We start from the raw sequence: 12,755 nt of genomic DNA, 5'->3' as shown, positions 1-12,755 counted from the left end.
CACCGCTCTGTCATCATCCATCCACCTCGTTGTATATATGGGGTAGAGTGGCACTATTTTCATACATCAAAGGGTATCAAAATACCCTGAAATGCAATTTTTTGAGTGAGTATGTTTTTTCAAATGACAGCATTAAAATTGAACATGTCTATTTTATTTTGAAATAGCTTCTTCCCTGAGTGGGAATAAAGACTCAATCTACAGCCTTGCAATGAACCAGATGGGAACAGTTATCGTATCAGGGTCCACTGAAAAGGTAAGCAAAAATCTGGTAAGGCATTCCACTTCAGTTCAAAGTTCAATATAAAGAGACAATTTTATTCATTTTCAATGTCACCTCTGTCACAGCTTTTGTGGTTTTAATAGTAGGGGTAGACACATTTTTTTTTAAGTGGGAGTGTAAATGCAGGATACAAATGCGTGCCTCAGTCCTAAGATGTGTATATATCCATATAAATTTAATATACAGAACAGATGATCAGATCATCTTGTGTAGCCCTCTCTATCAGAGATAATTACATTTCCCCACAAGGGCTCTGATTTTGAGGGCACATCACTCGGATGATTGTAAAAACTCAAGCAGTTGCCACAGGTAAGAAAGAAGTGGTGCCAGTATTTGTAAAACCCCTGTAGGAGGTGGGAAATGAAGTGAGGTAATGAAATTTGGGTGTTCCCAAGAGATAGTCCATGACCCTTGTTGTAAAGGAAGGTGAAACACCCTGAAGTCCCCTACAACGTTTTTATCTAATCTAACCTTGAGAGAGTTTTATTTCCAAGTCAAAATAAAACATTCTCAGAATCTTTTTTGGTTTTTAACCCATGTCACACTGTCCTGTTTCCAGTCACTTCAGTTCTTTAATTTCTTAAGAAAAAGCCAGAACAAATGAAATCAAGCAAAGAAAATCACATCTGATTATTAGAGGTGTATAAGATTTAGTTATGTCTGTCTTGTTCTAATGAAGTGTGGTTTTGCTGGTGGATGTCTGTGTGTTCAGAATAAGGGTCAGCTTACTCAGAAAGGCTCAATTTTCTGTAGAGAAAATGCATTGGTGGGAAGAATGATGGTAATGCCAGTTTTCCAATGTCTGTTTTTGCAGGTTCTAAGGGTGTGGGATCCGAGAACTTGTGCAAAACTCATGAAACTCAAAGGGCACACAGACAACGTAAAAGCTTTGTTGTTGAACAGAGATGGCACCCAGGTATGTGCTTCAACTTGAGACAAAGGCATTTTACAGAATGTGGAAATGTCATTAGTCTTTTCAGTAGAATTATTTTATGTCATAGATTACAGAAGGTAGCTTAACAAGTATTTTACAGATATTTAGTGATTAAGGGAGGGAGGCTGGTGACTGAAAGCTGTTTTATTACAGGTCCATCTAGATATGAAGGGGGTGGTTACATAAAATAACTGGAAATTGTGACTGCGGTTCTTCACTGACAGTTTTTGTTTAGTACCATCTTAATAGAAAAATAAACCATAAGAATTATTAAAGCCCTTTATAAAAAAAAAAGTTAAAAGACTTAAATACCTGTTTGATTTAAGTATGATGGTTGTTGCTCAGTGTCTTTCAGGCAGCTCTGATGGGACTATCCGCCTGTGGTCCCTTGGGCAGCAGAGATGTATAGCCACATATCGAGTCCATGATGAAGGTGTTTGGGCTCTGCAGGTCAATGAAGCCTTCACTCATGTTTATTCAGGAGGAAGAGACAGGAAGATTTATTGTACAGATTTGCGAAATCCTGATATCCGTGTGCTTATCTGTGAAGAAAAGGCACCAGTTCTTAAGGTAATTAATTTTAATTCAGAGAATCAAGAAATGTAACAGCAGAGCCAAATGTATAAAGTTCTGCTTTTTAATTAGTACAGATCTTCTACCATTCTCGTGTGAGGTGTTTGAATGCAAAGTAATTCAGAAAATATTGTCCTTATCAAACTGTCTGTTACACAAGATAACATCATGCCAGAAGCAACCTTAAACACTGGCTGTTTAGACCTGTTGCATCTACTACTGTCCATGTCCAGAATGCATCTGTTGAATATTTGAAACTATTTCTCGAGGGTTTAAAAAATTGCACCTTAGGTTTTGGGGTTTTTTTGATTTAAACATTGTATTTCTTTAGTAAACTGAAAGTAGGGCTGTTTCTGAGATACATCCAACTGTGGGAGCAGGGGTACACAGAGCAAATATTAGTTGAACAAAGGAAAACTAAGTTTTGTACCTGATGGTATCTGTGGTTTCATTATTTAGATGGAACTTGATAGATCAGCTGATCCTCCTCCAGCACTTTGGGTTGCAACAACTAAATCCTCTGTGAATAAATGGGTAAGTGAGGTATTTTATGCTCTGTGAATTCAATTAAGTAGTCATGGGATTTGAAGGCTTGGCTTGGGAAATATTGTACTGTTGCTTGCAATTTGACTGTGACTTGCTATGATCGGTAAGCTTTCTTTAAAAAAAAAAAACACAAAACAAAACAGACAACATAAAATGCTAATATATTAAATGGATCAAAAGACATTAACCTTGAATTACCTCCTTTGCTATGCATTTATGCTGCTTTTAGAAATAAATTACCTTACTTGGCACTGGACGGTAAGCATCTAAATAGCAGCATGAACTGGTAGTTGTTACTTATAGATAAAAGCTAAGTTTATATATCATTATGAGTGTGTCATTATTTTGTTTCTTCCTTTAGACTTTGAAGGGAATTCATAACTTTAGAGCATCTGGAGATTATGATAATGATTGTACCAATCCTATACCACCCCTATGTACACAGCCTGACCAAGTTATAAAAGGTAAACAGCTGTTTTCCAGAGTACCTGATCCATTCTGTTATCATTAGCAGAAATGGTAGATCTTCAAGACTGGCTCACACTTTTACTTGATACTATGATTTCAACTGAAACAAAGACAATGTGGTTATCATCTATCTCATGTTTGTTACAGTTAAAATAATGCTTAAACCTTGGTGTTACTTACATACAGTAGTGAAACCAAGGAACAATCACACGTGTCATGTTACCAGCTTATTTTTTTCTAATATTACATTAAATTAAATCACTATAGTGACCCTAATTCTTGTTTGTTTGCTAGGGGGTGCTAGTATTATTCAGTGCCACATTCTTAACGACAAGAGACACATATTAACCAAAGACACAAATAATAATGTGGCATACTGGGATGTCTTGAAGGTAAGTATATAATTTCTAATTAAATGTCTACTGTTAGATGATTAATTATCTTGTACCTTTTTTTACATAATTTTTTTAGTGTGTGAGATTCCTGTGGTAGAAAGGAAGTAATTTTTCTGTCCCAAGACTTAATGTAAAAATTGCTTTTTGAAAGAGGAGGGGGCATTTCTGTATCTTTGCCTGATGTGAGGCTGGGTGTTGACATCTTCATTCACCTGAGATTCAGGCCCTTTAATTCTCTCCTATAAATAGTAATGTTTTGATGGGGTTTAGTTTTGAAAAGGGCTCTTCAAGGCCCATGGGCAGGACGGCAGGACTGGAGCAAACGTTAGCAGAAGGGAGCACAGCTCCTGCCTCGTGTTACTTGCTCCTGGGAGAAGAGAGAGACCTGGTGTGGTATTTCTTATCTTGCTTTACCCAGTGATTGATCAGAGGTGAGGGAAAAGAGTGCAAAGAGAAAGGACTGGAATCCCAGATAAGTGAGGTGGTCAGCAATTTCTTCTCTTGCAAGATCCTGTTTTGAGATTCTAAATATTTTTTTTATTTTGAGCTATGCAGTGCTCCAGCCAAGATTCAGCAGTGAATTTTTTTATTTTGAAAATAAAAGTATAAAATAAAACAGATAAACTAAAACAAGAGAAAAGAATCTGCACACAAACTTAGTCACTGCTGTTCCCGTTGCAGTAGTTAAACTGAATTTATGCTAGATTTGCAACAGACACTGGAGTTTGATGGAGAGTTGTACTGAAGTATTGATACTGATGGGGAGAAGAATGACAGAGGATGCTAAAAGGCAGCTGTCTACTCAGTGATATGAAAAATGCTACTACCTCAGAAATAAACACCAAATAAAAAATTAAAAATTACCATATAAACTATTGTTTAATTTTTTGAGAAAAATGTGAACCTTTAACTTATGTGTTTCTGGACAACTGTACTCATGGAGAAGGCATAAGTTGTAATGATTCCAAGTGCATATGAAAGTCAGGTAAAAGATCTGAGGTGTTGATGCGACTCGGTACAAAGAATTTAAAAACTTGTGTGTTTCTTTTGGTGCACAGGCATGTAAAGTTGAAGACCTTGGGAAAGTAGATTTTGAAGAAGAAATTAAGAAGAGATTTAAAATGGTGTATGTGCCAAACTGGTTCTCAGTAGACTTGAAAACTGGGGTGAGATGCAGCTCTTAAATAAGTTGTTCTAATGTCATATTTTATATGTTTTCATATGGTGTTTGTTGGTATTTTAGTGTGTTACAAATTTTGAAGAATGATCACTATTTATCTGATGGGTTGGATTTATTTTTAAGCAAAACAGCGAATTTTACCTCAGTTCTTAATAATTTGAATAAGAGATTTTATTTTTTTCTCATGGTATGGTCAGTTTAAATCCACCAATACAAATTATGAATCAATATGGTTTGGTGAACAGAGTGGGTTATCGTGCTTTTAGAAAATCTTTGTTTTGTGTTCTCAGCTAAGTATGGACAAAATAAATTTATAGACTTGTTTAATACAAACCAGCTATTGCATTCCTCCTCCTGGTGGTCTTTTTCCAACAGATGCTGACAATTACTTTGGATGAAAGTGACTGCTTCGCAGCCTGGGTTTCAGCAAAGGATGCTGGATTTAGCAGTCCTGATGGTTCTGATCCAAAATGTAAGTTTTAAGTAATATTAGAGTTTTACTGAGACCAAAAAAGCAAAATAAGTTCCACTATTTATGTCTCAAAGTATTCCAGTGCCAGATATGTCAGTAGCTGGTTGGATTTTGGGACTTATTTTCTAAACTAAATTCTGCAGAGAATTTTCCAGTAAGAGTGTTTGCTTTTTTCTGAAATATCTCCATCATATTTGAGTTTTCTGTTTAACTTGGTTTTAGACCTTCAAGAAGCAAAAAGTAATATTCCTAAATGTGGAACTATAACCTAATCTAGAGAACACTGTACCATGTGAGTGAACCAACAGTGGGGATTCTAAAATAAGCTTTTTCTGAAAGATTGTAACTTGCAGCCCTGAGATTGTGATCAGCAGATTTCTAGGCCTAGAAATAAGTTTGTTTTGCAAGCAGAACTACTGATACGTCAGGGAAAGTTTTCAGCTGCAGATCAAATGCAGAATATTATGATGCCAATGGCTTTTATGTAACTGAAGTTCTACCTCGCTATGTCTTGACAGTAAACCTTGGGGGGCTTCTGCTACAAGCACTTCTGGAGTATTGGCCTAGAACACATATCAATCCAATGGATGAAGAAGAAAATGAAATAAATCATGGTTAGTATTTCAGTATTTTCCTTCTTCAGGATTTGTTCATACACTCTGTTTCTTTATATTTCTGTATCTTTAACAGATAAAACTTGTTTTACTGTCTTATATCTGTCTCTGTATGCATTATAGACAAGTGTTTTTAATGCTTTTAAATTTGCTTTACTCCAGAATTTGCAGAGTAGCTTTCTTCTTCTGCAAGTGTCAGCAAAAATCTGAAGAACTCTAGTCCATGAAAAAGTAGGTGTATAGATGATTCCGAAGTTACAGAAACATGATGGCTTGATGGAAAGCAATTGCTGGCAAAACTCAGGCTTGACTTGGAAAAGAAACAGCCTTGATAATGACAGCAAAGAGCAATAGTTCAGTTATTGCACATTAACCAGTATTCTCTTGCATTAATTCCAGTTTGCTTCTAGGTATTATTTACTATTACAGTATAAAGTAAAGGTTTATTGGAAAAAATGTATTCAGTGAATATTAGAATAATACACTGGGTAAGTCTATACAAAACCACCTTAAAGAGTGGTGTTTTGAAGTCATAATGCGAAGTCTAATCTGGCATGAGATAGAAAGCATAGCTATGTAAAATGTAAGATAGTGGCTGAATTTGGCAGAATAAAAGAGTGTATAACTCCTAAGGTTGAAATGAATTCAGCCCAGGTCAGAGTTGACTGAAAAGTCTTGTCTTTGGCAGTTAAGAAATTACTTTCTACAGAGAATGCAATTAAGGAAACTGCAAGTTCAGCAATATCTTGCCAAGTTGTGACAAATACTGTGCCAAGAGTCAGTTACTTTTTTCTTACAAAAATAATCTCCATGGATGATTATAGCACTTGGCAGGCTTTTCTGGATAAAGTTGCTGATTCTCATACTTTTGTGTATTGGCAGTCTGCAGCTGGAGAGGCAATGTATGAGAAATAGAACTCATGGGTTTTTGTAATGCTGGAACACTGATGCTGCAGTACTTATTTCTGTAAATAGTTACGGATTACCGCAATGTTTGGGATATTCCCTACAAAGTCAGTCTTCGTTTTCCCTTTCAAAAGTAACAATTAAGAAACTAACAGTGACTTAAGAAGTTAAGGCGCACCTGTTGGACACTGAAGTTTGTGTAAACAGGCAAGAACTTAAATAAACAAATATAAATATATATGCACTGTATTGTTCTCTCAACTGTTAACAGAAGTGTTATGAAGAAATCTTTCACACTTCAGGATTTTTCACTTCCTCTAACTTCAGTCTCATATTCATCCCTTCTGATAGAGAATAGATTTTCTTTTTTTCTTTACTTGCTAAAATTTTTGGCCTTTCCTTAACTACATGTGTTGCTGGGCAGAAAGCTAAGGTAGTATAAATCTCCTGAGATGATGCCATTTAAATTTCTTATTTTGTTTTAATTCAACATCCTATTCACATACAGTAATGAGATGCTGTAGTGTAATCAAGATGATCTTTCTTGATGATCTTTCTATAGGAAGGCATCTAAACACTTCTCTGTTGTGTTTAAAGATATCTAACTGACTAGAAGCTGCACTGTTCAAAGGTGCATAAATAATGCTGATTTTTCTTTTAATCTTATCCATCTGATGTGGGATCTGGTTCTTCAGTGTTTGAAGAGCATACTGCTATAACTAGCTAAAAATAAATTGAATTTAGAATGCAATAACTTCAAGGAAATGCGAGTCTGAACTTTCCCAGTACACTATTTTGACATCAGGCAAACCCAGGTAGAAGAGCAAAGCTTCTGTAGTGTCAGTGTAGGATGGGGAAATGGTCTCATTGCAAAGGAATTTCTTTATTTAGTTTCTAATATTGGTGTTGTTCAGTGTGACAGATCCTCAGAATTCTGTTAGGAAACTGGAGAAAACTAGTAATCAGGTTTTGTCTCATGAGCTCTATTTCCCTTTTCTTAAAGGCTCTTGAAATAGGCCTTCCACTGTGTTTCTTTTAATATACCTGCTATGTGTTGGAAGTGGGGATTTTCCAGGGTTTTTTTTTATGAAGCTTATGATTTTGTTCATTTACAAAATACATTAGCTGTAGGTGGAAAAGACGCTTTTTGGTCTATGTATATCCAGCTGTAAGGCCTAGTGCAGTCTTATTGTTGTGTGTATTTTTTTCCAACAGTGAATGGTGAGCAGGAGAACAGAGTCCAGAAAGGAAACGGATACTTCCAAGTGCCACCACATACACCAGTTATTTTTGGTGAGGCTGGAGGACGCACTTTGTTCAGGTATGAAAACTCCGGCTGTAAATTCAGTGGCTAAACAATCACGTCCTTTGTGCAAGCAGAAGTGTTATCAAAATGTAAGACTTTCAACCGTTCTGTATTGTATATTCAAGACACACCCATGACAGGCAAAATAAGCAGCTGTTAACGATACTCGGGTGAACAATGCAAGGTTAGGTGCGTCTGAACATCAGCAAGATGTGGAGTTTTACAGTGGTGAGAGTTGTATGTCATAGCTTTGAGACCTTTTTGGGTGCCCTCTTCCTGCAAACAGACTAACTGGGTTTTAGAATGAAATTACGCTACTTTAGATTGTTCTAGATCTTCTCTGAAGGGTCTGTTGTGCTGGTTTGTGAGCATTAATGACTCAGAGGAGATGCTGCTCACTGGAGAGTTGGTTTCTGCTCCCAAAATTACAGTTGATGACCCATTAGAAGGTCCTCAGCTCTGGCAGGTAGGAGCACAGGCTCTGTACTGTAATGCGTATATAGTGATTACCCTTCTGTTTATTTTAATTCTTTGTTGAAAAGCCTGTGATAAATGATTATACTGATATGCCAAAATCAGTTTAATAGTATTGCGAAACAAATGCCAAGCTTTCAAATACCATGAAGCGTTAATATTTACTGTGAAGCATTTAATATTTTACTCATTTTACTTAATAGTGGTTTTTAAATTGGAGGTCTGGGGGATATTTGATTTGTTTTTGTTTCCCAAGCTGAATACACCCCAAAACAATGTAACTTTCAGTCCATGAATTGGTCAGTAAAACAGGGTAACCTTTCTCAGCTTTGAAAACTGATTTTTTTCTTTTTCTTCAGTATCAGTCATTGTATTTACATTGTATCTGGGGCTTAATATTTGCATTCATTCTGTACTGGTGGATCTCACGTCTTGTACAGCTTGTTCTCAAGATAACACTGGAAAGACACCATTGAAGGGAGCAAGCTGTACTTATTGAACCTAAAAGGTGGCTTGTAGGAATCTCTGACAAAATACTTGATTGGAATTTATAAAATTATACGTGGCTTATAATTATATTGTTGTTTCACCATTGTATGTGTGCATTTCTTAAAATAGGTTTTATTCTTTCCATTTGGTCAGAGCTGGGCAGATGCTTTACATGAAAAACAGGAAAGAATTGCTTTATGCCAGTGCATTTCTCCTTCTCCTGAAAGTTCAACACACAATATTCACAATCCATGAGCAAAGTACATATTTAACTTTCTCTGTACCATAGCCTATGGTCTCCTGAGACACCTCTCTGTGCTTTAGGGATCTGTCTTCTTCCTGCAACTACTTTTTCTGATCTTTACAGAAAATACGTGATCACTTCCCCAGTAAGTTTGATGTGAAGAGCCAGCTAACCGAGTTCAAGCTCCCTGCCCATTAAAAGGGCACGTCTTCTCCTGAAAGCTTTTTAATGCACGTTGCAAAAATCGCTTTCATTCCCAAAGGTTATTTCTGTGTGTCCTAGGTTGCTATGTCGGGACTCAGGTGGTGAAACTGAATCTATGCTCCTTAATGAAACTGTGCCGCAATGGGTAATTGACATCACTGTGGATGTAAGTATCGTGTGTCTAGATTCTGCTTTTCTCTTGTTTTCGAGGGGGAGGTGGGGTTTAAGGTGATTAACAATTTTTTTAACTGTACAGAATCTGAAATGACATTTTAAACTTTTACTCTATTTAAAGTAAGTGGTCTCAAGGTCTGTATTCAAGACCCTTTGAGATTCATTGTTTTTTGATGTGTCCAGTTAAGGTATTTTTGCTCAGTTTCTTTTGACGGAAAGTCTCAGAAAAATAATTCAAAGCACGGTGTATAATTGGTATCCTTTTCAAGTGTGAAACTCAGGAACAGAGTCTCTTGATTCTATCTAATTTCCTTTGAAATAAATGGTAATTTATATTCAAAAGCTAGATATAATAAGTGCATCATCTAAATTGAAGCATCTCAGGAGTATGAGTAATTTGGAAGTTGGCTGTGGTGGTTATGTTGATTAAGAATCTCACTTGGTTTCTGATAATTAGGAGCTGAGTATACTTCACATAGCAGCTGGTGGAAATAGCAGCTGGTAACAGTTCATCTTCAATTAACACTTTTCACAATTGTTTCCTTCTAGAAAAATATGCCCAAATTCAATAAGATTCCCTTCTACCTCCAACCTCATTCATCATCGGGGGCAAAGACTCTAAAAAAGTAAGTAATGCATCTTTGCTGCTGCTGCTGCTGCTGTTGTTGTTGTTGTCGTTGTCGTTGTCGCTGCTGCTGCTGTTGTTGTTGTTGTTGTTGTTGTTTCTAACTTTGAATAATAGCTTTTTAAAAGGAAAAGGTACAAAACTTGATAGTAGGGAACTGCAAGAGAGTCTGCCCATCACATCAGCTGTAGCTGGGAGCTGCATGGGTTAGAAATCAGTGTAGGTCCTTGGAGAAGAAGTCAACATCCTAGACAATGTGTTTGCCATTTATATATAATGATTTTGGGTATTTTCCACAAATGCCTAGTTGTTCTTTAAGTCCTGTTGAATTCTTTACATCAGAGACAATTTGTAATAGAGGAGCTTCATAGACCTTTTGTGTACTGTGTAGAAAAATTGTCTCTGCTTATTACTTTAGAATGCCCTTCTGTTAATGTAGTAGTGTGAACAGCAAGTTCTACTTTACCTCATTTATTATTCCGTATCCATTGTCCTTCTCTTCCTAATCCATTTTCTATTGAAAGAGGGTTATGTGCAACACCCTTTATCTAATTCAGTCTTTTGAATATCTTACTGTTTTTGTGTCCCTGCTGCTCTGTGAATCTTTGGATAAATAGCTGTTATGATCATGGTATTCTGGATTATCCTGATAATTTACTGTTCAACTTCTTTATATAAAGAGTTTATCTGTGTACTTGCATAGTTTGCTACAGATTAAGGTATTGCGAAGGTAAGAAATACAATTTCTCAAAGTTTTTTCCTGCCAAACTTCTATAGAGACCGACTGTCAGCAAGTGATATGCTTCAGGTGAGAAAAGTGATGGAACACGTGTATGAGAAAATCATAAACTTGGATAATGAGTCTCAGACAACAAGTTCTTCCAATAACGAAAAAGCAGGAGAACAAGAAAAAGAGGAGGACATTGCAGTGCTGGCAGAGGAGAAGATTGAACTGCTGTGCCAGGACCAGGTAAGTCAGTCGGGCATTTTAGCCTGTGAACAAAAGCAATGTCCAGCAATGGATCAGTTGTGAATTTCTGAATACCGAGCCTAAAATATTATGTGAGCTGTTACCTTAATCTGGTACCTTTAAAACTAAGTAAATGTTTTGATGTCACAAGTTCAGGCAGTTGCAGATAGTCGGATCAAAGAATGTGTACACTGTGCCTGTTTAATTTGGTCTGGCTAGTAGCCTTTAGAGGATGACTTACTCATACTCAGCGAATGGGCTTAATACAAATCCATAGGGTTCCATTTCCAGCATTTTTTTTTTTAATATCTTGAATTACACATTTCTAGCAGAGTCTAAAATTTGTTCTAAAATCATGAACTAATAAATGTAATAAGTGCATGAAGATTGAATATTGAGGAGGTGGTTGTAATATGTTACGTTACTAAAATCTTTCAGTAATGTGGCAGGTTTACTTGCTAGCTGCACAGTCTGAGCCTTTGCATGGTTCATCTTTGATGCAGTTCACCCATGGGATTGTTTTGCCCAACCGGAGTGATCTAGCTTTGAATTTCTGACAGTCTAGCAGATCTGTGGAGTAAAAGGTGAATTTTTTACTATTTAGGTTTTGGATCCGAATATGGACCTTCGAACTGTAAAGCACTTCATTTGGAAGAGTGGTGGTGATCTGACGCTTCATTATCGCCAGAAATCAACGTGAAGGGAGTGGCAGACCCAAATGGTTACTTATTTACTTGACCATGCTGTACTGGTTCCAAGAGTAGTACTAGAGAAGCCCACTGAACCCCTAAGGTAGATGAGACTTCTAATGACTCAGTATGGACGGAAAGTATACATTTAATTGAAGTGACTAATAGATCTGTAATATAGAGGAAAAAAAAATCTATATGACTTAAACTAAAGTTTGTCCTACTCTCAGCCAATGAGATGGGAAGTCCCTGAGTGGTTTGTGTTGTGTGAGGTGTACAGAGAATGGATGATGATCCAGTGCAGACTTTTGCTTCCTCCTTTTTGCTTTTGTTTTTCCAGAACATAATCTCCTCATCTGCTCATGCTTGATGTGCAACTGTTTTGGCCACATTAGTTGCTGTGTTCACAATATAATTCAGAACTGCACACAAGGTATTTTTAGTACATTCCATTCATGAAATTCCTACCGATCATTTCTCACTGGTTACTTGAACATTTCTACCACTTAAAGAAATTTGGAGAAGAAAACCAACAGGAAACAGCTGTTGCATATTTGAAAGAATCAGCCCATTTAATTGCAAATGAAGGGTTCATAATCGACTTGTTTTAATAGTGCAACTCAGTCGTTGCGTTAGAGAGCTATTGTCGTGCAGAATTAGAACACTAGATAAATATTGTAGCAGGGTCAGTCCAATGGTGCTGTGCACCGTAACAGAGTGAACATGCTTTGCAGCAACCTAAAGAGAATTTTGGTTTTAAATATATATAACTACTTCCTGCACTGCGTCCTGGGTGTTCTGAAGACACACTAGTCTAATTTTTGGTAACTGTGCTCCGAAGCTGTGTGACATTTTATTAAAACTTCAGACCATTCTGAAAGAAATTTCGTATGTTTAATGTTAAACTTTAAAGACTTCTCAGCAAATTTCATGTTCATGATATAACAATACTTATTCTTCTTTTCCGAAGATTTATATGCAGTTATTCTTTTGTTATAGATTTACGCGGATCTTCTTTTCACTGTTATTTCTAAAAATCTGTGACTGTCATAGACTCATAGTGGTCTTCTATAGAGTTTAACTTATTGGGGGGAGGGGGTAAAGGCATTTCAACTTTGTGGGAGAAAATGTGGGGCTGCCCCAGAAAACCATTTGTAGCCAGAACAAATTCTAAATCCTCGCGAAGAAATTGTGTAGAAATGACTCTTG

General features: G+C 36.6%; 1 protein-coding gene across 1 annotated transcript; it reads left to right on the top strand.

Annotated features, from left to right (window-relative positions):
- The first annotated feature begins 175 nt into the window (after positions 1–175).
- On the top strand, positions 176–12,011 carry WDR48 (WD repeat domain 48). Its single transcript, XM_010184389.1, has 14 exons — positions 176–256; positions 1,098–1,199; positions 1,563–1,787; positions 2,250–2,324; positions 2,698–2,800; positions 3,099–3,196; positions 4,258–4,365; positions 4,755–4,851; positions 5,370–5,465; positions 7,587–7,692; positions 9,167–9,254; positions 9,812–9,888; positions 10,665–10,857; positions 11,462–12,011. The coding sequence occupies exons 1-14, from the start codon at positions 212–214 to the stop codon at positions 11,555–11,557; spliced, it is 1,509 nt and encodes a 502-aa protein (XP_010182691.1). The 5' UTR covers positions 176–211; the 3' UTR covers positions 11,558–12,011.
- Positions 12,012–12,755: the final 744 nt, after the last annotated feature.

Source organism: Mesitornis unicolor, unplaced genomic scaffold (assembly GCF_000695765.1).
Source record: "Mesitornis unicolor isolate BGI_N332 unplaced genomic scaffold, ASM69576v1 scaffold36305, whole genome shotgun sequence".
In the NCBI taxonomy this organism is placed as follows: domain Eukaryota; kingdom Metazoa; phylum Chordata; class Aves; order Mesitornithiformes; family Mesitornithidae; genus Mesitornis; species Mesitornis unicolor.
Note: the sequence above shows the minus strand (reverse complement) of the source record. Positions and strands in the feature narration are given on the sequence as shown.